Source organism: Sus scrofa, chromosome 5 (genome assembly GCF_000003025.6).
Source record: "Sus scrofa isolate TJ Tabasco breed Duroc chromosome 5, Sscrofa11.1, whole genome shotgun sequence".
Lineage (NCBI taxonomy): Eukaryota > Metazoa > Chordata > Mammalia > Artiodactyla > Suidae > Sus > Sus scrofa.
The window spans coordinates 3,416,826-3,440,585 of NC_010447.5; the positions used below are offsets into that span (position 1 = coordinate 3,416,826).

At 59.7% G+C, this 23,760-nt stretch overlaps 1 protein-coding gene across 8 annotated transcripts in view; it reads right to left on the reverse strand.

Moving 5' to 3' along the window:
* Positions 1 to 21,098, reverse strand: part of LOC110260611 (translation initiation factor IF-2-like) — a 41,668-nt gene extending 20,570 nt beyond the window's left edge. For 3 of the 8 annotated variants that reach the window (XR_002343850.1, XR_002343849.1, XM_021091379.1), the window contains exon 1: positions 17,971 to 18,869. Coding sequence is in view for 3 of the 8 variants with exons in the window: in XM_021091379.1 (XP_020947038.1) it covers positions 17,971 to 18,783 (813 nt within the window). In the remaining 5 variants the exon portion in view is untranslated. Of the gene's footprint in view, positions 1 to 12,553; positions 12,889 to 17,087 lie in introns of those variants that run through there. The other 5 variants (XM_021091380.1, XM_021091381.1, XR_002343846.1 and 2 more) reach the window with 5 other exon arrangements.

Below are 23,760 nucleotides of genomic sequence, written 5' to 3' on the forward strand. Positions count from 1 at the left end.
GGCAGGGCAGGCTGGTGGGGGCCTCTCGAGTCCCATGGAGACTGGACTTCAGCCAGGAGCTGGAGGGGAGCCCCGCAAGGTGGCAGACGGGGCGGAGGCCTGAGCGAGGGCAGGTTCCGGGCCGGGCCGGAGAAATATGCTGCAAGACTGCAGAACCGGAAGAGCTCGGGACGGTCGGGTGCGGCAGGGACAGGAGTCAAGGCAGACGGGGCAGGTCAGCAGCTGTGGGGACGTCCTCCAGGAAGGCCAAGAGGGAGGGAGAGGATGGGTGTGGTCCCCCACCCCAGTAAGGTCCCCAGGGAGCCACCCCAGGTCAGGCCCCGGGTGGCCCACCGTCCAGGCAGCCCGCCCGGCCTCTCTCGTCGAGCAGCACAGCAGTCCCAGGCCAAGCCACAAACCGTACCTTCTCGCTTCTGCGACTCCACAGTCTCGGCTGTTTCCCTCCCAACAGTGACAGCTGCTCCCTCTAATGGGCTGTCTGCCCGAGGCCCCGAACACAGCAGTGGGCAGAGGGAAGGGTCCAGGGTTGAGGACGCTGGCTAGTCTGGTTCAGGTGCCACCATTTAGATCTGAGCGAGGGGCTCAGCCTCCTGGCCCCCAGCTTTCTGCCTAGGGGCGCATCAGGGTTCCATGAGGTCGCCCCAAATGACAGACATCAGAGCCGGGCACGCTGAGGGGCTCCCCATGACACAAAGCCGAGCCTGGGTGCCAGACGGTGCCCAGGGGCCTTGCTGCTCTCCCACCCTGGGTCCCTTCCGAGTGGGACCCCGGGCACAGAGGACAGGGCTGGGCGGGGGCAATGCAGACGGCGGAGGACCCGCCCGCCGTAAATCACCACCCGGGCTTTATGATCACCTGGGCCCTTAAGCTCCTCTTTCTTCTCTCCCCGCTCTCCCCGGGAAATTTCCTGCACCTCCCACGTCATCCAGTCTCCCCGTGTGTCTAAATCAACCTCGGCCGGAGGTGGGGGGCAGCCGCCTGCTGCGCCCCGCTCGCTCCCTCGGCCCGCTTTCCTGGGGCGCGGGAGGGCGGGCCGGGGGGCGCCCCTATTCAACCAAACTTTCATTCCTGCCCAGGACAGAAAACTCAAGACGCTAGCAGCCTACCCTTTGAGCTGCTGTGACAGTGTCCGCAGGGCATGGCAGCTGCTTCTCCCGCCGCCACCATCTATTGCAAAGCCAGGTGGACTCGGGCCGCAGGCCGGTCTGCAGCTGCGGGTGGGGAGGGACTGGGTCCCTCGGCCCGGACGAGGAAGAGGAAGCACCATCGTGGACCCCAGGGCCTTCCAGCAGCAGGTTCCAGGCGACCTTGAGGGACGGTTTCGGCTTCCCTGGAGACGGGCTGGGTGAGGGTCCCTCTGGGACTGGCAGCCTGCTCTGCGCGCGGTGAGGACCCGGGGCGGGTGCAGCCCCCCCGTGTCGTCGCCCATCGCGAATCCAGCCGTGACCCCAACCCTCACCTAATTTCCACACGAACCGGCGGCTCAGGGTTACTCTCCATTGCCCTAGCCACCCGGCAATCTGCTCCCCGCTGCCTTGAAGGCCTGTCGCCCCTAAGGTTCTGCTCCCACCCTAAGCTGGTCAGTGCCCCCAGGACGGCAGTGGCAGTGGCCCAGCAGAGGTATCTGTGACATTTCACGACAAGCACCTGCGAGCTGAGTTCTCTGGGAGGAGCCGAACCACCCAGTTGGCAGGTTGGGCAAAAAGTCCCCAAGTTGTCACCCATCAGCTCCTGCGAACACCGCCCCCCCCCACGAGGTGGGGAAGTTGGCACCTCCTTTGGGGCACCAGGCGGGGTCTGGGGCAGCTGCCCTGAACCAGCCCTGGGCGAGCTCCTCAAAGACAATGGAGCTTTGGTGCCCCCAGGCCTCTGGCAGGCCCGTCGGTCTCCCTGGAGGATGAGCCGCCTGGGTTTTTTTCAAAGCTGGATCTCATTTTCTGCCCACGTTGCTGACCTCCGAAACCTCTTGGGTAGTTTTCCAGAGCCCTCTGGATCCATCAGGGGCACATTTCATGCCTCTGCTCACAGCATTCATGGCCAGGTCACTGGGCACCCAACAGATGCCAAGTGCAGCCTGGCGGGCACAGCTGCACAGGCCTCTGGCCGCCTACGGCCGGGCCAGGCCTTCCCATGCCGTGGGTCCACGGGCTCTGGCTGCCTCTTGGCCTCTCAAATCTGATCTCCGGTCAAATTCCACAGCTCCTTCCTTTAAAAAAAAAAAAAAAAAAAAAAATCGCTCTTTGAAAACAAACAAAAATCCCCGAACGGAGACTCCAGAAGAGCTGGCGTTGCCGCAGCTTCATTTTCTCTCTTTCTCTCGGCCTTCCAAGAAACTGCAGGAACAGTTCAGCCCTCTCGTTTCACCGATGGGTAAACTGAGGCCCAGAGAGGCGAAGGGGCTTCTTCAAGGCTCCCCCCCCCGCCCGTGGTTCTACGGCACAGCCCTGCGCGACGGAGCCCGGGGCCCCTGACTCAGGTCCTGCGTCTGATCCTCAGCAGCTGCTGGTCTTGGGCAAGAAAAGACAGAGCCTGGGCCTGTAGCCTGTTAAGACCAGGACTGGCCAAGGCCCTGGGCGGGACTCTGGGCGCTCACTCCACCGAGGGATGTCAGCCAGGACGGGCAGGCCCAGACCGCTGGGTCCCCTGGCACAGGGCAGGCCAGCGCTGGGGAAATGTGGAAAGAAACCCCTCGGGGGGAGCCCTGAACCTCAGGGCAAGTCTCAAGGAAAGCGGGCTGGCTCTAATGGAAACCAGTCAGCGGGCCAAATGCAGCAGGACCCCCCCTCCCCATGGTTTCCATGGGGACGGAGCCGGGTAGGCGGAGCTCTGGCACGGCTGCGGCAGCAGATGTGGCCTGTGCAGGGCTGGCGTGGGGCGGTGGGAGGGGCCGCGCCTGGCAGCAGGGCCCTGGGACGTGGCAGGCCCAGGGCTGGATTCGGTAACGAGCCTGGGCTGTGGGTGTGCCACCTCCAGGAGGCTCCCTGATTCCGCGGGTACATGCGCTGGGGCTCCAGGCTGCCCTTTGCTTGGCACCCGGCTGGGCCAGCTCCCACCGGCACCACCTCATCCTGGGCCTGGGCCCCCAGGAGGGCCCACGGTTGCTGAGCAAGGTCCCCTGCCCTGTGAGCTGGCACCCCCGCCGATCTGGGCTCTAGCCCTCCAGGAAGGACCCGACACTCCGTAAGGTCTGCTCCACGCCCCTGGCCCCTGGACGATGCTGCCACCCGCTCCTGCACCCCGAGCCGGGCCGCCCAGAGCAGGCCCCTCACCTCTCTCAGGTGTCCTGGGAGAGTCCAGCGGGCTCTGAGCCTCTCTGAACCACAAGGAAGCCTGGGGATCGGGGGGCAGGAGCACCAGGGAGGGGCCCTGCAGAGACGGACCGCAGGGTCTCTCAGCCCTGCCAGTGCCCCCTATTCGCGGGCAGAGAGCAGGTTTCACGAGAGCTTGTACGCGGCACCCAGACACCTCTGCTCTGCCTTCACCCCAGGGAGCCCCCCGACCTGGGACCCAGCCGTGGTGACACCATCTCGCAGCCAACCCACAGACCCGAAGATAAGGTGTGCGTGTCTCCACAGGAGCGAAGTCAGGGTCCCTCTGATGCTGGGGGCTGGGGGGCGTAACGAGCCCTTTGCTGCCAAACCTGAGAAAAACCCGGGGCTCCTGGTCCACACCGCGGGCCCCGATGCGATGGAAGGACTGACTGGCAGGGAGCAGCAAGGAGCATCCTGAGACCGTGCGAGCCGGCCAACGGTCTTGCCCACTTCAGCTTCTGCAACATCGACCCACAGTTTTCCTCCTGGGGTTTGAGTGTTAAGCTCTGCAGCGCTTCTAAGATCACCTGGGCCTAAAACCACGTACGTTTCCCACTCTGGGCCGCAGGCACACGGGGAGGAAGGACCAACCCACGGCTCCCTCCTCCTCGTCGCCTGCTGCCACGCCGCACCCTGTCCACGCCCAGCCAGCACTCTCGGCACAAAGGCCTGGAGCCCTCGCCCAGCGGGGCGCTCGGGGTGTGGTCAGCCCGACCAGCAGGCCCCTGATCCTGGAGTGACAGCAACCAGGCAGAGAGGGGTCCTGGGGGCCCCGGAGGGGAGGGAGGGAGGGAGGCAAATCCTGCTGTCCCTGGGGCGGAGGACCCAGGCCTCAGGACAGGTCCTCCTGGCGACGGGCATCTGGGGAGAGCCCGCTGAGTCAGCATCCGAGAGGATGGCGAGAAACAAGGGCCCCTTGCCCAGCTGTTCCACCCGGCCTGGGGAGAGGGTGGGTCCTGCAGTCCGAGACCCAGCTTGGGGTGCAGGCCCTGTGGCCAGCCGGCTGTGTGACTCTGGCCTCTCTGAGCCTCGGTTTTCTCAGAGAAGAGTTAACACCCACCGTCCACACAGGCAGGGACACGGGCGTCCTGCTGCTGCCCTGTGCCAGCACCAGAACAGTGCTGGCACCTGCTGGCTCTGACTGGACATTGAAACGAAATGGAATTGGGCAGATTAAATTTAAAAATGGATTAAAGTCCCCGGCCCTGGCGCTTAGTAGGTCAATGAAGGTCAGTTCTTCCCAACCGCGGGAGCTGAGTCCTGTCTGCACCGTGAGACACATGCTGGCCTCCCTTAGGAGACAACGGTGACCCCCAACTCTCTCCAGTGAGCCACGGCAGGGGGTTTCGGCCACCCTGGCCCCCACGGGTCCTGCCCTGGCCAGTCTCACCCGCCCTTCCCGGCAGCTGGACACTGTGGCGCCAGGCCTGTCCCTGCTGGTACCACCGAGGCTGTGGGCCACGATGGCCTGCCACACTGCCAGGCCCGAGAGTGGCCACCTGGAGGTGTCTGTCCAGGCCCGGGCAGGAGCACCCAGGACGAAGCTGAAGCCCTGCAGGCCCTCTCACCCGCCCATCTCGTGCTGGGAGCCTGGGAAGCATTGGCACAGGGCAACTTAAAACTGTGTGCTCACGACCAAGTCGCCAGGCTGGAGGGCACCCTCTCCACGCCGCCGAGCCCCAGGCAGCAGCTGAAGGCCTTGGCTGCCCTGTCCAGTGCCCGTGCCTGTGCCCAGCCTGTGGCGCAGGTGGGACTGACTCCTCGTCCCCTTGAGCTAGAAGAGGCAGCGGGAGCGCAGGAAGGGCCGCCCGCCTCCAGGGTCCCTCCACCCACGCCCGGAAGGCGGGCACACCCACTGCAGGAATCCCGGGCAGGGCCGGCTCCCAGAAACAGCCAGAGGTTCCCTCCCGCGCCAGCAACCCAGCAGCCAGGTCCCCAGGCCCCCGGCCGCCACTCCCTTCTGGGGGTTGGCGGCCCGGCCTCTGCCTCCATCAAGAGTCACGGGGAGCCGGGGGTCACAGGAACCCGAGGTTGGGCCGTTTTCCAGGGTCCCCCCCAAACCTACTCCTGTCAACAGCAGGTGACATCACCTAACTCCCAAGAAGCCCGTGGGGAGGGCTCCTCTCCTGCCCCACAGACGGGGAAACCGAGGCGGAGGAGGGCAGGCTGCCCACCCGAGAGCCCAGGCCTCCGGTCGCCTCCTCCGAGGCTGCAGCGAGGGATGAGCCAGGCCAGCGGCGGCCTCTCGGACGGCTTGCCGAGTCTGACCGGTCCCCGAGGCCAATGCTGTCACCCTCGTCTTAAAGGTGAGAGACGCCAGGCCTCCCGAGTCAAGAGGGACTCGAGAATCCTGCTCATCAAGGCCTCGTTTGCACAGACGTGGGCTGGGGCTCACGGCGTCTCATCAAAGGCGCCCCAGTCCCCATCGTGCTCCTGGCGGGGAAACTGAGCCCGCGAAAGCGCCAGGGTGTATGGCTCAGGGCCGGAGCCTGGCAGGCAGATGCACACGCGGGCGCACACATGCACCCGTGCACGCGGGCACCCACACGCAGGCCTGCGTGGAAGGCCGGCCCTGCTGCCCGCTGCCCGCAGGAGGGCGCCGGCACGGCGACGGGCCCAGCCCGGGCACCTCCCGTCCCCGCCCGCCTTCCGGGCTCCTGCCCGCGACGCCATTTCCTCCCCGGGGTGGAGGCTCCGCGCGGTCCTCCCCGTCCGCAAATGGCCGGCCAGCGGGGCAGCCCGCCCCTCCGAGGGGACAGCGGGGGCCTGGCGGGGCCCACAGACCCGGTGCCCGCAGCGCCTGTCCACCCAGTGCCGGGAGAAGCGCCCGGGCAGCGGGGAGCGGGTGTGACGGCTCCGCCGAGGGGCACACCCAGGGCCAAGAGCCGCCGTCCCCTCGGGCTGCCGCGCGGACACTCCCACTTAAGGCAGAAGCACGCGGGCTTTGCGGGCGGCGGGCCTGGGTTCAAATCCCATCGCAACCTCATCATCTGGTCGAAGCTCTCAGGCTCAGGCCTCCCCTGGAGGGCCTGGAGGGACAGCCACCGGGGCCCTGCCCTGCTGGCATTTCTGACTCGCAAATCAATCAAGCACCTACGGCGGGTCCTGGGCACTCTATGAGCCGAGGGTCGTGCCAGGCGCTTCACCTGTTCCCACAAAGCAGGGACACTTTCTGGGCCCATTTGACAGACGAGGGGACTGAGGCACCGAGAGGTGAAAGGCCTCACTCTTGCTCAGCTCGGCCACGAAATAAAAACAGGGGGGCTGCACCCCGACCACGAGTCCGGGGGCCGTGCTCTCCTCCACCCTCCTCTTCCAAACGCGAAGGCGGCCCGGTGCCACTGTCTCCATCACTGTCCCCGCCCCGTGAGGCCGGGGTCCAGAGACCCCGACTCAGGAAGCTGGGAGGTCCCATTTCCTGATTGTCAGGACCCCCGGGGCTGACGGTAAATACGGACGGTCTGGTGGAGACGGGCCTCAAAGGCCCAAATCAGGAAGGATGAGGTGGTTAACCATCCAAGAGCAGAAAGCAGCTCCTAAAGGGCTCTGGCCACTTCCATCCCGCCTCACTTTCCCTATTACTCCCAGTATCTCCGCCAACAGGCACCTTCCTTAAAATAAACAGGCCACAACAAAGCCCTCCTGCCAGCAAACGGAAGGGGGCTGGGAGCATCCAGGACGCGGCCCAGGGCACCTGGGTGTGCTGTTCCCGCCAGGAAGGGCAGGAAGGGCCTCGCGGGCTGAGAGCCCCAGAGCCTGGCTCCAGAATCAGATGCGCGGAAGCGAACATTGAAAAATACGGGGCGGGGAGCCCTTGGAACCGATTACATCATAATGTGAGCAAATTCGCAAAATAAACAGTTATCATCATTTGCAAATTATTGTGGCTGTAAAACCCCTCTGCCCTCATGTGCGTTGATATGGACCAATAAATTCTACACTTTGTTATCTTGGCGAGATAATTTTTTTTTTTTTTAAGTTTATAGCTACTCTGTGTCGTTTACCTGTTGAGTTTATTTATTTACTTATTTATTTCAGCTGGGACTTCAATGTACCTTTCGACCAGGCAAAATAGTGATCATCTGATTTTTGGGGAAGCTTCTCAAAATAATTTTATGGACGTCTACATAGGACAGTTAAGGACTGAATGTCTTTCCTATAGAGATTATGATGATATTAAAATCAAAAAGTGCCAAACCCCATCATTTTGAATATACACCTAGGGTCACACCGTTCATGAGGCAAACAAGACTAAAAATTGGTAATTGATTACAACAGGTAAGCTCCTCTGACAGAAGGCGTTTGGAGTCTTCAAAAGGTGCAGCTGAAAGATCAAATGTGAAATTAAAGTTTAATGAAGGTGATGGTTGTTCCTCTACCCATTTCCCCCCCCCCCGGGGGATCAGAAGATCATTTAATAAGGCTGTTTTTATACACAAATGCAACTTGTTTATTTTGACCTCAGTTCTTCGAAATTGTCGACGCCACACTGAAATATGCTGTGTGTTCCAACAAGGACCCAGCAGTCGTAATGACAGACCAGCCCATCTGTGCTGCGAGAATGTATAATTTCAGTCTATAGTGGAATTTATATAGAAGCGAGATCATGTGAAAACTGAGATGCGTGGTACTTTCTTCGAAAAAAATATCGCTACGTACTGGGTACCATGGAGAATGCTGATATTTTTGCCTGATTAAAAAAACAAAACCAAACAAACAAACAAAAACCTTCATGGAATTTTACTGTTTGGGAAAGATAAAGTGTTACGACCCGAGTTAAAAAACTAAGATGATATTTGGTCTCATCTAACTATCCCAACTGCATAAGATGTATGCTGGAAAATGTATTATCCAGATACAGTAAGACGATTAGAGGAACAGAACCTCAGAGGAAGATACTAATTTAGAGGGAAAATGCTCATTTATGGAGATTAATTGATTTTATGCTACCTGCCCCTACCCTGTCCAAAAAGACGGCGAGTTAACTCTCAGGAAATGGGACTATCGCTCCAGGATTTAGAATTAAAGGCCGATTCACCAACGTTAATTATAACAAAAAATAAAATTAAAAAAAAAAGGAGGAGTGGGCAGCTCTGAGAAGTCTAAATTCTTTCCAAATGATTACCCCCCTCCCCGCCCCCTCTACCAGCTTCTCTAGTCTCTCGACTCCTCTGCCTTTAGAATTTATGACACTCTGTTTCTTGCTATTACTTTTATTTTGCCACCAGTGTTTTATTTGGTGCTTGCTAAATATTTGGGTGGAGTGATCTTCCAGCTTGCAGCAGCAGAATGTGGCTGTCATAGTCATGAAAATGTTTTAATTATCTCTGCTACAGAGATGCCTGTCTCTGCAGCCCCAAGTCCTCCAGTACCGACTGCTGTCTAATCTAAGAACAAAAGCGGCCGCAGATATTCCTCGTGCGCTGAGCTCACTTTCAACATTTGCTGGTGTCTGCTCCGGCCAGCCGGCGGCTCAGGCCGGCACACACAGGACCCGAACGCCTCTGATGCCAGAAAATAACCAAAAAACCTATTTACGTGGGAATTTTCCTCTGAGTTGCACCCCAGCACTTCCTGGGCCTGATCTCCCATGTTCTGTAAATCAAGACCCTGGCTACCCTCGAACGTGGGGAACCCAGGCTGTGTCTGCGGGAGCTTTGTCAGCCTGCCAGAGGAGCGAGGTGAGCTTGGAGCTGCACTCTGCAAAGACCACGTCTTAAATGAAAAGCTTCAGGGACCAACAGAGAAACGCGGGCAGCCATGGACCCCAGTTCCTGGACAGCAGCGGCAGCGTGGCCTGGGGACTGACTCCCTGCCCGACGGTCCACCGTTCAGCCCTGGCCAGTCAGGATGGCTGGGGCCACAGCTCTGCAGGTGGGAAACCAGGACAGGATCAGGGCACAGGCAGGCCCTGGGACCACTCAGGGCCCCCGAGGGCTGGTCTGGTGGACGTGCCCCCCGTGAGCCGTCTGTGGGCAGGGCAGTTATAAACCAGGCAGGGCAAGGCTAGCTGGAAGCCCCGGGCTTAAATAAGTGCTTAAAAAAACAAAGCCCCAAACAACCGAAGAGATTTCCCCCACACTGAGCTGAGCACCGAAAAGAGCTTCTTCTTCCCCCCCCCGGCCCCCCCAAAAATAAAATAAAAGGGAGAAAGAACTGGATTCCTAAACTTGTGGACATGGCAGCATTCAAGATGCCGGATGAAATGAAAGGGCCTCTGTTTCTCAAAGCAGCACCCACCCTCCCGTGTGCCAGCCTGGCCCTGCCTGCCGAGGAGTTTGCTGGAAGGAGCATGGATGGTTCTGGTGTTTTTCCCTGTGCCACCCCTGGCACCACCCAAAATTAAAATAATAATGACAATGATGATGATAATAATAATGAGACCCCCCCCCCCGAAACTGACACAACTGAGCATGAAAGAGTAGGCCGTGCGTACGAATACCTCCTGAAACAGTCGTTCAAATGATAATTGAACATGCAGCTACTGTGAGATAACAAACATTCATTTTTATGATGATTCCTCAAGCCTGTGGCTTTGGATCTTAAAAATAACCAGGTTTGGCGTCTACATTTTCCCTGCAGTTTTTGGAAGGGCTTACTTCACTGAAGATATGGGGGGGGCCCTGAAATAGAATTTTGAATTTCGGAGAACCAATTAGAGCCAAGGAAACGCTAACCCGCACCGACACAAGATGGCAGAGCCCTCCTTGTCTCCGGCCCGGGAGGAGGGAGGAAGGGACTCACCCGGTGCGGGAGGACGCGCAGCATCGCGAAGCCGGGAAGCGAACACGGTGTCCCCGGCCGGCGGTCCCCGTGGCAAGCGGAGGAGGGCAGGTCCCGCTGGCCCGGGGGGGGGCCAGCCCCGGTCCCGCAGGCCCTCGGGCGCCTGGTCTCCGGCCACCACCGTCCCTCGGTCCCTCGGTCCTGGCCGGCGCAGCCTGGGCCTTGGCCACCCTGGCCCCCGGAGGCAGGGCTGCCAGGAGCCAAGTGGCGGTAGGGAGGCCCTGCTGCCAGCCCAGGGGGACGAGGAAAATGCTACTTTTGTCTCCTGCTCTCATCTGGCACTGGCTGCCCGGGGAAGGGGGGGCCAGAGGCAGCCGCTGCGGCTCGGCCCCGCCCACCGGGAATTTTTGAAAGATGCTCATGGGTGCCGGGAGGATGGCAGACGTGGCAGAGGCGGGTGGGCCGGACCCCCAAACCCACCACCGGGAAGGGGGGCCGGCCGAGTGGGAGAGGGCGGAGGCAGCAGGAGCGTCTGGCCACTCAGCGGCCGGCCCGAGGGGGACGCCGGGAGCCGGGCCGGCCCGGGTGCCAGCCCGGGTGCCAGCCCTCCCTGCGCACAGGCGGCGCGGCCCGGGCGCCATGTTGCAGGCGGCCCGCCTGCTCGGGGGATAGAGGCCGCATTGTTCCCGCGCCGGGCCCGCCGGCCGCGGGGCAGGCGGCGGCCAGCACCGGGGCGAGCCCACTCCAGCCCACGCCCCGGGAGGCTGGGGCGGCCGGACTGAGAGCCGGGCCCCCCCGCTTTGCCCTGGCCCTGCATCCGAGCGGCCACCTGCCCCTGGGCCGGCCAGGCCACCTCTGCCAGCCTCAGATTCCCCCCGCCCGCCGTACCCTGTACTCGGCACACAGACCGTGGCTCCTACCACTTGGGGGCCTGCAGAGATGACACGATCAGAAACGCACACAGCCAGGCACCAGGGTCGGCTCCCGGACCCTCACCGCACGCCACACGGACGGTCACAGATCCACCGGTTTCACCAGGGCAAATCCCCACCCCAGGGACGAAAGGCGGCCCTGCCTGACCTGGATGAGTGGGCCCGAGGTTCTAAGGTGGGCCCTTGGATTTGGAGAGCTATCAGACCGGGCGGCCCTCTCCTGCAGGCACCGGGCCACGCGGCCAGCCTTCGGCCCTTTCTGTGGCCAGGAGCTGAGGCGATGACCGCGGGCTGTCCCTGTGCAGGGTGAGCCAGAGGCTGCAAGCGTGGGCAGGGGCCCCCGGGCAGGCAAGGCCAGCTCTGGGAGCAGAAGAGACAGCATGGGGGGACTGAGGCTGGGCCGCGGCGGCCAGAGCTCACCACGGGCCCCGGGCCTGCTCCCCAGCTGGCGGGCCTTTCTGCGGGTAGGTAGCGATGGGAGGGCCGGGGCGGGCTGCACCCTCAGCATCTGTGGATGGAGCTCCCCCGGCTGCCTGGAGTACGTTTTATTGTAATACTGCTTTATGCCTGCTCAGAGACGGCCGTGCCCAAAGCACAAGGGTGGGGGGGTGAGCGAGCAAGAAGGAAGCAGCCGGGAGGAGTCCTCTGGTCCTCGGGCTCCGGGCTCACGCACACGGCCACGTGACTAGCTCACCAGCTGATGCCAGAGACAAAGCAGGTAGGATTCCGATGCCACGCGCCCGACCAGGAACGCTGGGAATGCCATTCCAGGAACGGCTTGGCACGGCTGCCAACAACCTGGCCCCAGGAGGAGAGGGTCCCTCGAGCTCCCTGGGGGAAGCCACTGAAAACCACGGGGCCATCTGGGTGCCACCCCGATGGGAGAAAGGAGGTGCAACCTGGCTTAGGGCTGCAGGAGAAGGCGGGCAGGCCCCCACCCCGACACACCCAACGTCACCACCACCAGAAGCGGCCGCTGCTGTGCCCCGCTGGCCATCCAGGAGATAGTGGCCTCGACCCTAGGGCGGCGGGTCAGCGCGGGGCCCAGGACACAGCCAGGCCCAAACCAGGCCCTTCTCAGACTGAACCGCATGCCGCAAGGCTTGGCAGCCTTGCCACTGGGTTGGGGCCAGAATCCCCAGCCACAAGCCCTTTCCCTCCTGGCAGGGCGGGGAGGGCCCCGCAGGTGACATGCACGGACCCTGACGCGCTCAGGGCACAGGGGGTCCTCCAGGCCAGCAGCCCCCTGCCAAGGCCTGTTTACGCCTGGTGGGGAACCCGGGGGCGGGGGGGGGGGGGGGAATGTGACATGCAGCCCAGCAGAGTGGCTCGTACTGTAAAAACCTAGGGAAGACCGCAGCCCCGGCTCCATCATTTCATTATAATTTAAAATGCAATTATAAAAGGCTGATTTGAATGTAAATATCGCTCTTAAACACATAAAAGGCGAATCTAGATTTAAGAAGCCCAAATCAGCAGGTAAATCTTTCAGCTACTGCTCTTCTTCGTACCCTCCGAAATCTCAGAATCAAGGAACGGTGATTCACAGGAAAACCCAGCCCCGGCGCTGGAAACCAAAGGCCTCGGGACAGCCTCCTTCCTTTAATCTCAAGGGAAAATTCTATTACTCCCAAAAAAGAAAGAGAAAAATTGGGCTTTACTCTGTGTGTCCGGGCACACCATTTCTAACCACAACTACCAGTCTCATTTGGCGATAATAACCGCAGTCTCGGCCGGTCACATCTCTGCTCGGCAAGCCTCCTACCACTGGCTGCAAGTGGGCTGGGCCGGGGCGCTCGTACGATCCATCCACAGGGCTTCTGAGCTGCCTCTAAAGGCAGGACTCCTGCATCCGGACCGAGACAAAGTGCCCATCCATTCACAGTAAGGCCATGCAGGATTGTACTTTCAAAGCCCCACACCTCAAAAAAAAAAAGGTAAATAAAAGCTTGTGTTTTAGGGTTGTTCTGCCTCACGTCACAAGATTTCAGCCTTTCCCATGTTCAGTTCACCAATTCTTCTCGGGGGCGGGGGGTTCCGAGGCTGTTATGGTCGTACCCCTCTGCCCCCCCAAGAGCGCGCTCTTCAAAGCATTTTTTTTTTCTGGGTTCACACAGAAGGTGGAACAGACCACAGCTAAGAGGTTCCAGCTTTTTTTTTTTTTTTTTAAGATGCAACAGCAATTTAGAAAAAAACAAAAGCTCATTTTCAAGCCAGATACTATAATTTGCCAACAAAGTCTTTTGGATAAAAGGGAAGCTTGGCGGGTGGGCGGGGGCCCCTCCTTGCCCACCCGGATCGGGGCCACTCCCTCGTCTGTCCTGCACCCCTAAGCTGCGGGAGGTCTCGGCCGATGGTCCCCCACGGCCTGCCCAATGACACCCAACACTAGGAAGGCTAGTTTCCCCATGCTCCCACCACAAGCCCCAGCCTGATCAATTCCTCCTGGAGTCCCCAACGCGGGCCTGGGACCCGGGCCTGGCTTTCCCAGGCGCCTTCCTGGCTGCGTCGAAGCTGGGCCTCGAGCAGGAACGAGGGTTACTCCCCGAAGTAGCGGAGCCAAGAAGAAGGTAGCTTGTGGGCAGGCCTCAGAGTAAAATTCTGCTCATTCTATTAATTCAGAAAACGTCTGTCCAGCATGAACTTTGGGCCAGGCTTGTCCAACCAGCCGGGGCGGGTGTCCGAGGGCTTGTGGGTGCCCTCACCAAATCAGGCCAGACTCCGATAACCTGCTGGCCGATCCCGAGCTCATCGGAGGATGAGATTCGGGAAGAGTCAAGGACACCTGAAAATCACAAATGTTGTCCAACATTTTGCTCTTGGAGGCTTTTCTCCACCCGCCTGGGGACGGACCCTCCCCTTTCAATCCCAGTTTTTCTCACCTCCATTCTGAGACCACCCCCCCACCACCCCCAGCAGACAAAGGCTGGGCCTGGCCCCAGAGAGGCCCCATCCAGCCCATGATCCAAAAAGCTGGCTACCTTTCCCGTGCTTGCCAACACGCCCCCGCAGCCCTTCAAAAGAAATCAGAGGGGAAGAAAAAATAAACTTGGGAAAGTTGAAACTCCACTCGATAAAGAAAGCCAAACATTCCCGCTGAAATTCCCCCAGAACCACGAGGCAGGGGACTTTTCTTTTCCTTTTCTGTAAATCTCGTCCCCGAGTGAGCTCTCAGGGCCTGTGATGCCCAGACACTGGTGCTCCGCTGTCCCAGCCAACGGGACCCTGGTCGGCCCTGAAAATAAATATTTCATATAAAAGGTCCATTGTCTTTGCTGGGAGACAATTGTTGCTTTTTCTCCCTCCTAGGCTCCATAACATCGGAAAGCATGGCCGATGCCATCTGGGCTTCTTTTCTTGTTCCAACAAGATGTTCTGAGAAAGGGCACTCCTGCTGGGCCTTCCTGGAGGATCAGCTAAGAGAGAAAATTCTCCCCAAGCCAGCATTTTGGTAAATGTTCGCTGCGTGCACCAAGAACAATCAGGCTGTCGGAGGTGAAAGCCTCCACCGAAGAGCCACCCTATCGCCGACAGGGACGCTGGTGGCTGGTGTGGCTACTCTGGACCCCTGACGCGGGACATCTTGCCTGGTTTTTCCTCCGATCAGACCCCCGGGGCCAGCACCCAGGTGAGCTCCTCGAGTGCCCCTCTCGGGAGGGCTCCATTCCTAGAAGGTGTCTCAGAAGGCACTTGAGCACGAACCTGGACCCTGGCGGAGGGGACGGAGGGGGGCTTGGGGGGGGGGACTCAGGGCATCTCGGCTGAGTCCTCAGGACAAGGGAAGCCCCGGCTTTGCAAGTTCCTGACAGTCTGAAAACATCAAGGTTTACCGTCGCTACCACCTGGGCGGGGGGAGTGGGGGGGAGGCGGCGGGAGAGGGGGGAGGTAAACCCACAGGTGTCCCTTCTAGTGAAACCCAAACTGCGTTCTCTGTTTCTTAGAAACTCGAAAATATAAGAACTAGCAAGAAAAATGACGATTACCATTTTACAACAAAAACCACTACAACAATGGCCACTTACGGCGTCCCCGGCACATGCCAGGAACCGCGTTTGGTGCAAAGAGCGTCATCTGACCTTGCCCAACGACCCTCTGAGGTCGCTGTGAATATGATCCCTGCTCTAGAGCTTGGGGTACAGTCCCAGGAGGTGATGTGACTTGTCCAGGGTCACACGGCCAGCCCCCAGGGCAGGGGCCGGAATTGGAGCTGCCTGGCCGTGAACTTAACCCCCACGCCCAGCTTAGCGGGATTTCTGCAACATATCCTCTGTCCTCCCCAAACATGCCAAGACACCCTCCCAGCCCGAAAACCACCTATCGTGATAGTCTGAAGATGTTTTCCTGCCTGGCCCCTGGGGGCTCCTTTCCCTTCTCGTGCACTGTCCTTCACTGGGGGCACATGGCGGTTTCCCTGGGCACCAAGGAGCGCTCACCCAGGCTGGGTGCCCGTTGGGGTGGGCACAGCCCTCCGGCCCCTCCCCCCAGACCCCCCCCAAGCCTGTCTTCCCGTTGGGCCTTGTCCATGCCACGCTGAGGATAGGAACAAATGAGACCGGATCACAGTGTGGGCCCCGGTCAGGTGCAAACCATAGGGACCCAAGCGTAACCCTGCTGCAGGGCTCCCCGCTGCTCCTGCTGAGCAAAGCAAAACGCCATCTGCACCTGTTCAGGCGGCACGTGAGACCTGGCCATGGTCGGAGCCTCGTCGCCGCCCTGCACGAGCTGAGCGGTCAGCCACCACCCCCATCTCCCTGCGGAGACCTTGAGGCCAGGATCCGGGGCATCAAGTGGCCAGAGAATGGGTGTGGCAGGGCCCCAAGGCAGGCCAGGGGCCACTCTGGGCTCGCCCTGATTGCAAACAAAAACAGGAACACCAGGGCCATCCTCCCGCCCGCCCGCCCGCCACAGCTCCTAAGACCCTGTCCCCTACTTGGCACATTCCTTCTATGAAATCCAGCGATAAAGAACAGAAGGGCACCAGTTTCATTTTCAGAACCTCGCTCTTGTGTGCAGCTCCTCAAAAATAAATTCAGCCCAGACGAGAGCTCCCAACACAAGCAGAAGCCCCTGGCCGGACCCACGTCCCCATGGGGAGTCTCTAGTAGAACTGGGCTGCTCTCAGGACAGGGACAAAGGCAGGACAGGGCAGCCTGGTGCCAAGGCAGGGCCTCTCTCGGTGCGGCCAGCTCCACTGTTTGCAGTGGACGCTCAGCGCCATCACAGACCCGGTGGGGCAGGGCACGGGGGGCGGGGGGGGGGCAGGAGAGGGGCCTCCGGAGCCGTGGCAAATAGCAGCCCCCGCTAAGTGGCCCTGGGGGTGGGGAAGGCCTCCTCGGATGCTCAGGCCTTTCCCAGCTCCCAGTGTCTGGCCGGTAGGCCCGTGGAGAGGGTGTAAGCCATGCCCCTTGTTTCGGGGTGAATCGTGGGGAGCTCCACCAGTCTGAGCAGGATGCCACACCATCCCTGCCTGTGGTGCCATACGTCACAGGTCACCTGTGGACCCGGGAAAACGTCTCCTGCATTTTACAGGCAAGGCCCTGGCGGAACTTGGGCTTTTGAAAATGACTCACCCCGTCACGGCCGATGCCACGGCAAGCAGCGGCTCCCGGCTGGAGCGGCGCCCCTTCGGCAGCTGCGCCCCCGCTTCCGAGATCACTCCTGAATGTCCCACCCCGGGGGTTTCATGTCTGCTCACTGCCTCTGATAAAGTCATAACTACAAATCCCAAACGGGGGACAGGGGAGGGGGGGGGTGTGCGTGTGTGTGATGGCCTCGCAAAAAATACGGCGAGGAACGCATGACCGGAGGAAGCCAACTTTGAGCCTCCGGGTGGGGGCCGGTGGGCAAAGACCTCATCGGAATGGTCTCCTGCTTCCTCTGGCTTCTGGCCCCAGATCTGGAAACCCGGGGAAAGGGAGGCTTGAGGCAGGCCTGGGCGACTCGGGCCTCTGTCCACGTTCCCGGAAACACAGCCTCCAAGTGCCAGCTCACAGCTCTGGGGTGTTATGGAAACAGGCTCCCCTCCCCATTATTTTGTGGTCAAAGCACGCAGCAAGGTTATCCAAACCACATCAATACGATGAGGGAGCGGAAAGGGGAAATCACACCTGCGAGACGGTCATATTAAAAAGCGGGCTTAATCCCCTCCTGTTACGGGTTTCATTTTAACAGGACAGGTACACGCAGGTTCAAACATGCATTTTAAAATCCCCAATAACTAGAACCAACGAACTAAAATAAAACGAACACAGTGCTGGCCTACAGAGACCACCATGGCCTCTGAAACCCAACTTTGAAGAAATTAATTTCAGTGTTACCTTAAAACCCTGTAATTACGGCAAACGTGCATTCCTTCACCCCTTTCTTGCTCCCCACAAATTCCCCAGGGCTGCCGGCTGGGCCCGTGTGTCAGCCACCTATAAAGGGGAATTTATTATGAAAAGTTATGAGATGTCTTTCATTTTATGCCACCATAAACAACCGCTTCCACATTCGGAGCTTTATGCCACCAGCCCGAAAGGCCGAAGCTGGACCCAGGGCTGCCCGAAGCCAGCTCTCCATAAACGCCTGACCAGCAAGAAAAAAAAAAAAAAGCAGCACTGCTGGTTTAGGAAGTGAATGCAAGATTTCAATTTTTCAAGGAAGGATGGTAGCTTCCGAATACCCCTTCCCAGCCCATCTAATCTCAAAACAGACGTCTTCTGGTTTCCTTCTCTTCCACTCGGGCGCCTGCTAAGGCTCTCTTCCATGTTCAACAAAATTCTCTCTGGCAAATGGTCTGCACACCTGAGACTGGAAGCCGTTATTCCCCAAATTCCAAGTTCCACAATTGTAAGGCCGGCCATGGAGTTCCTGCAAGCTGGTGTGGCTTCAGGTTCAAGAACAGCCTCCTTCCCCGGTCCCCTGGTCTGTGGAAGGCCTGCCCTACAGAAGGGCTCCTCTTAGAAATCCCGTCATTAATATTTAAATATTCACTAAGTAGCGAAAGTGAGAAATGCACTTACCGTCCTCAAGAGTCGCCTTGAACCCGATCGAGACTGGGGCGCGCTGGTCGACTGCTCTGCCCTTGTCGGAGGAACGCGCGCGGACGCGGCCAGCGCTGCGCTGTCGTGCTCGCGGCTGCACAGGCCCTCGGCCACCGGTCTGAGTCCTGGGTTCCGAATGATTCTCTCCTTCACGTGTCGAAAGGGCAGAGAGCAAAAGCAGTGCCACCTCCCGTAACTCTTCGGAGGGCGAGACAGCTCCTGGACCGCCAGGGCGAAGCGCACGGCCAGGCCCCACTGTCCTGGTCCCGCACCGCGCCTCCGACCGCGCGGCTCGTCTTCTCCAGGCTCCGGCTTCCCTTGACTGAACGACCGGACCTCCCCGCTGAGTGGCCCGCAGGGCACTGCCTCCACGTCCGCGACCTGCGCCGCGAGGGACCTTTGTCCCAGACGAAAACGAAAGCGCGCGGGGCCAGGGGCGCCCACGCCCTGCCGCGGAGGTCTGCGCCGGCGCGCCCCGAGACTTTCTCCAAGTTCACGTGCATCCCGGGGCGGCAGGGCGTGCGCCGCGGGCCCGAACTTCCAGCGGCCGGCCGTCGGGCGCGCTGCGGGGCGCAGGCGGTCACAGGACGGCGGAGCGGCGCGGGCCTGGGGCACAATGGGAGCCGCCGGGTGGGCGGACGGGCGGACGGGCGGGCGAGCGCGGGGACGGCGCGGGCCCGGCCTCTGCGCGGCCGCTCGTCTAGCGCGGCCGGGGCGCCGAATGCGGCGGCGACGGCTGGGCACAGACGCGCCGCGCGCCCGGTGCATGCTAATGGCCGGCGGCCGCGCCATGAATTATTCAGCAGCGGCGCGGAGAGGGCGAGCGCGGCGCGGAGGGCGGCCCGGCCCGCGTGTCCCCCGCCGCTGCGAAGCCGCCGCGGCGACTTCCCAAACTTTCCCCGGTCGGCACCGAGGATGCGGCCCCCGCGGCGCCTCCGTCCCCGCCCGAGCGCGCCGGCCGCGCTTCCCCCGTTGCCGCCTATTTTATGTCTTTTGTCTCGGAGTTGGCACCTGTCCCAGAGAGCGCGTTTCCCTGCCCACCCCTTCGCCGCCGGATCAGGCCGGGGGAGGGGGTACGGGGGACCTGGAGAGGAGGGGACAGGGAGGAGGGGGAGCAAGGCGCCTACGGCCCCGCAGTCCGGGGAGACCGCCCGGGGGCGGCGGCCGCGCCGCGCTCCCGGGCGCCCCTGTTCCGCGGGGAGGTCAGGGCTTCTGCTGTGCCCGGAATACCAACAAGGCCTCCCGGGGCCCCCGGCGGTGCCCGCTGCGGGCGAGGACCGGGCGCGGCCCCTCCTCGACTCCCCCCCCCCCCCGCGCCTCCGCCGCGCACCCTCCTCCCGGGGCGGGCGCGCGCGGGCGGGGCGGGAGGCGCGAGCAGCGGATTCGCCGCCCGGGCCCCGCGCCTCGCCCCGCAGCCCCGCGTGCGCGCCCCCGCGGGCACGCCGCCCCAGGCGCTCCCCCGCCCGCGCGGTCCCGCCAGCTTGCCCGCGCCGGGCAGGGGGCACCGCGCCGCGGGGACTCATCAGCCTTCTGCTTCGCGCCCTGCAGCCCGCACGGCCCGGCCCCGGCCCCGGCCCGCCCCCGCCGCCCTGGCACCGAGGCGGCTGCCGGAGCGCGCTCGGCGGCTGCGCTCCGAGGCGCCGGCTGCCATGATTGCGGGCAGCGGGGCGCGCGCGCGCACGCTCGGGCCCGGCTTGGGGACCCCGGGCGGTCCGACGGTCCCTGGCCTGACCGAAGCCCTGTGTGCGCCGCGGACTGCGGCCAGATCGCACGGCTCTGCCCTGCGAAGCTAGTGGTCGCCGTGGAGCTCTAGTCGAGGCTCCGGGACAGGGCGCGCACCGGAGGAATCCCGCGGCTGCCTGTCCGACACTGCTGGCCCGCCTGCGGGAGGGGCGCGGTGCCCGGTGGGGTGAGGGGTCGGGCGCTGGAGATCTGGTGAAGTGGAGGGGGTCAGCGCGGTGTGCCCAGAGGTCGGGGACGCCAGGTGCCTGGCGGAAGGGGGGGCTTTCATGGTGCCCGGGGAGGCGTTTCATGGGCGGGGGCACCGTGCCCGGAGCCGCTGCCCAGCTCCAACCTCGCTCTCTTCCTTCCCGGCAAAAACAACTTCCTGCTCCCCGGGCCCGGGGCGCAGGAGCTGCGGGGAAAAGTTCTAGGCCGCAGCTTTGCTGTCTGGGAGCCGGTTCCTCGTCGACCCTCTCCCGCAGTCGCGGCCAGCCTGGCTCCAGAGTCAGGACACCCGTCAGAAAGACAAGAAGGCCGCAGCTGCTTTATCTGCCTGCTCCGCGGGGGAGCCCGAGTGGCTGCTGGCGCCTGGGGAGGCCAACCCGGGTCACTATGCGCAGACCCCTTCCCCCTGTCTGGGCATGCCCTCTCTCTCGGAGCCAGATGGACCTGGCCATCCCAGGATGCCCACCACAGGGGCCCGAGAAAAATGAGGCCTCCTGGGCCCCATCCCAGTGTCTCTCTGTGTCCCCCCCCACCCCCAGCCGGCCTTGGCATTCTAACCAGTGTCACTTGACGTCACATCTCGCCATTTCTGTCAACCAATCGAAACTTGCCCGTTGTCATAAAAATATATATACTTTTTATGCCATTGGTAAATTCAAAAGTTCCTCGTGTGCCTAGCTTCCCAGGAAACTTCATTCCACATTGGACTGGACTGCCCAGGCAGGGGGCACTGGCCACAGGGGGCAAGGCTGGGCTGAGGCAGCTGTAGCAGATCCGTCAGGGCCTCTGTGGCCCCCTGACCCACCTTGGAGCTTCTCTGGACCCCACCCCGCACCCCCATGACCTCGGCCTTGAATTGTGCTAGACAGACACATCACTGCCACTACTGTTTGACATATACGATTTGGGGGAGAGGAAGGGAAGGAGGGGAAAAAAATCGGATTAAGAAATCTTCCAAAAGGACTTTCCCGTGTGCTAGAACCTTCCGGTGGCCTCCACTTTCTAGGGATAGGTTTTTTGTTTTTCTTACGAGAAAATTCAGTTTTAGAAAGTGGAGTAGAAATGTTTCCTGGTTAATCTTTGCACACAAATCCTGACCAACTTTCACTTTCCACAGCTGCTGACACCAAGCGAGAGAGCCCGAGCTGGGGTGACTTCATCACGGGGTGGGGTTCGTGCTCTCCCCTGAGGACGGGCCGGGGTGGCCCTCCCAGCTTCAAGGACTGTGGGGTTCAGCTTGGGAAGCCCAGGGATCCTGGGCTCCTTTGCTCAGAAAGGGTGTTCTCAGCAGCCTGAGACGGGGGAGTGCCGAACCCACGTTCTAGCACTGCAGCCAGGGAAAAGCAGTCTTTCTCGCAGCACGGTCCTTTATAATTTTCTTCGCAGTGAACAATCCCCAGCCCTGCCTAGGGCGTGTGGCGTAAGGGGACACATTCCCAGGAGATGAGTGTGTGCAGGGCCGTCCCCAAAAGCCACACCGACCCTGCTATCACCCCCTCCTGCTCCAGCCACTAACTGCCATTATACATTCCCCTGCCCCATCTTTACTGTATGGTTCAGCTACTTTATAAAAAGCATATTAAGGACATGCCGTGGTTTAGCAACTCCGGGGACCCTAGAGCAACAGATATGCTTCAGAGACGAGGCTGAAGGCAGAGATCTCAACACCGTCTAAGGGCCAGGCCCTTTGGATACCACATCGGTGTTTTTCCAAAATACTGAGCAAGCACGATCACAACCAAACAGGGATGTGGGGAATAAATAGAGGGTGACTATTCTCACGGAAAACCGTTGCCAAGTGCAAACCCTAGAAGTGCTTCCTACCTTTGATATGTGTTCACACACACACGCACACACAGGCACACACACACGACAACCAATCCATCCAACGACCACACTATAATCTATTTATAATCACTTTCCCGAACACTATAAATATTATAACTAATGTGATATATGTTTGGTGATTAAATGGGTGGATTAAAACACTGAATTAAAAAAGCCACAAAGAAAAAGAGATTATCTTCCATTATGCCACTTACAACTTTTGTTCCACTGGCACAAATACAAATTTGACAACTGTATCATTACGGAAGACAGCGACTAAATGCCAGGATATTCGCTTTGTAATTTTCACCTGAAATCATTGTATAATCACACTGGCTTGCTAACCTTTTTATTAGCTGATTTTTCCCCCCCTTGTTCGCACACACAGTAATAAGTTCATTTAATGCCTTTTTCCTCCTCCCAATTTTTATTTGGTAAAACAAGAAATCGGGTGAGTCAGAATAATATTCAAGAACACACACCCTTTTTCATCCTCTCTCTCCTTGGCAAGGATTTACATATAATTTGGTTGCAAATTCAGAAATTCTGCTTCATGCAAGGAAAAATAAGAGCACGCGGGTCATATTCTTGGGTATTTTTCAGGTTTTTAAAGTCTGTTTCCTCCTCACTATCCTATTATTCAGAGTCAATAATATTTAAAAATGTGCTCCCGTTATCAAGAAGGATACCTGGACACGCACTTGGTTGGAGAATATTCTGATGGACAACGTTCCCGGAGAAAGAGCTTGATCTCCTCGCTGTGCCCGCGGTCAGATATTTGAAAAATAAGACTAGAAAGGCCCTGGCTACACCAGGATGTTTATAGCATCGGCCTTATACAGTTATTTTTTCCTGATTTCTCTCAAGATTTGCCTAATAGGAATGTGGCCGGCCACTTCCTGCTGTGCCCCGGCTCAGCCTTCGGCCGCCGTCCAGCCTCCCAAGGCCGGGGCATTTCAGTTTAGTTTCCCTTTTCTTAACCGAGCAACATTTAATATTTTAAAATTTTTGGTCTCCAAGGTATTAGGAGGGCTTACTAAACAGATGCATTTAATCTAATTAAAGCAAGCAGGGTGAGTGCAAGTGAAACTTAAATTTTCACTTGGGTTTTGAACATTCGACTTGCCCTCCCGAGACCGGTGCCTGAAAAGCTGGCCGGGTCACCGGAGATTGCCAGTTTGTGGCGGCTGGTGGGTAAGATGCCCCTTTTTCAGCCATGCCAGACAATGTGTCCTTTGGAGGAGCCTCTAAGAAGCTTTGGGGACAGTGTGGAAAGGCAAACCAGGCTTAGGATTTTTTTTTTTTTTTTTTTTCCTTCCTTCTGCCTCTGCCTCAAAGCAGCTACCAGGTTTGGGACTCCATTTCGATATATCTATTTCTCATAACGTGCCCGCTCCTTTATGAAGCTCTCCATTTTACTCCCAATCATTTATGTACAAACCTATTAGCATCCATGTGCCTTGGGTAAAAGCGTTTTTTGTTTTCCTTGTGGAGGCAGTGGAGGGAGAGGAGAGGGGACAGAACCTTCGCTTGAGTAGAAGAACGTCGAGGGGCTCGGGCTGGTTAAGACAAAGTGAGCATCCGTAGAAGGGACGCCTTCCGTCCCAACATAATGAAGCATCTTCCAGGATCTTTTGTCTTAAGTTTACTCTATCTTATGTCCAACTTGCCGGGAGTTAATGACCAACAGAAATGAAACTCTGGCCATGAACAAGCGGGTGTGGGGATCAGAGCACAGGGCAAGATGCCGCAGGAGTAGCCAAGCCCTCCTCCCCCCAAAAGCATGTGGGCACAGCATTTCTAGATCTCTCTTTAAATTGTGTGTGTGTGTGTGTACACACAAAGGACAGACTTAGTGCGCCCGCGGCTGACAGGGATCAGGAGCTGCCCAGGGCTCGGGCTGACCGGCGAGCAGAACTGCACACCCATGCAATCACCTGTGTGGTTAGGTGCTGTTTGATCATATTTAACACACTTTGGAAGCCCACAACCCAC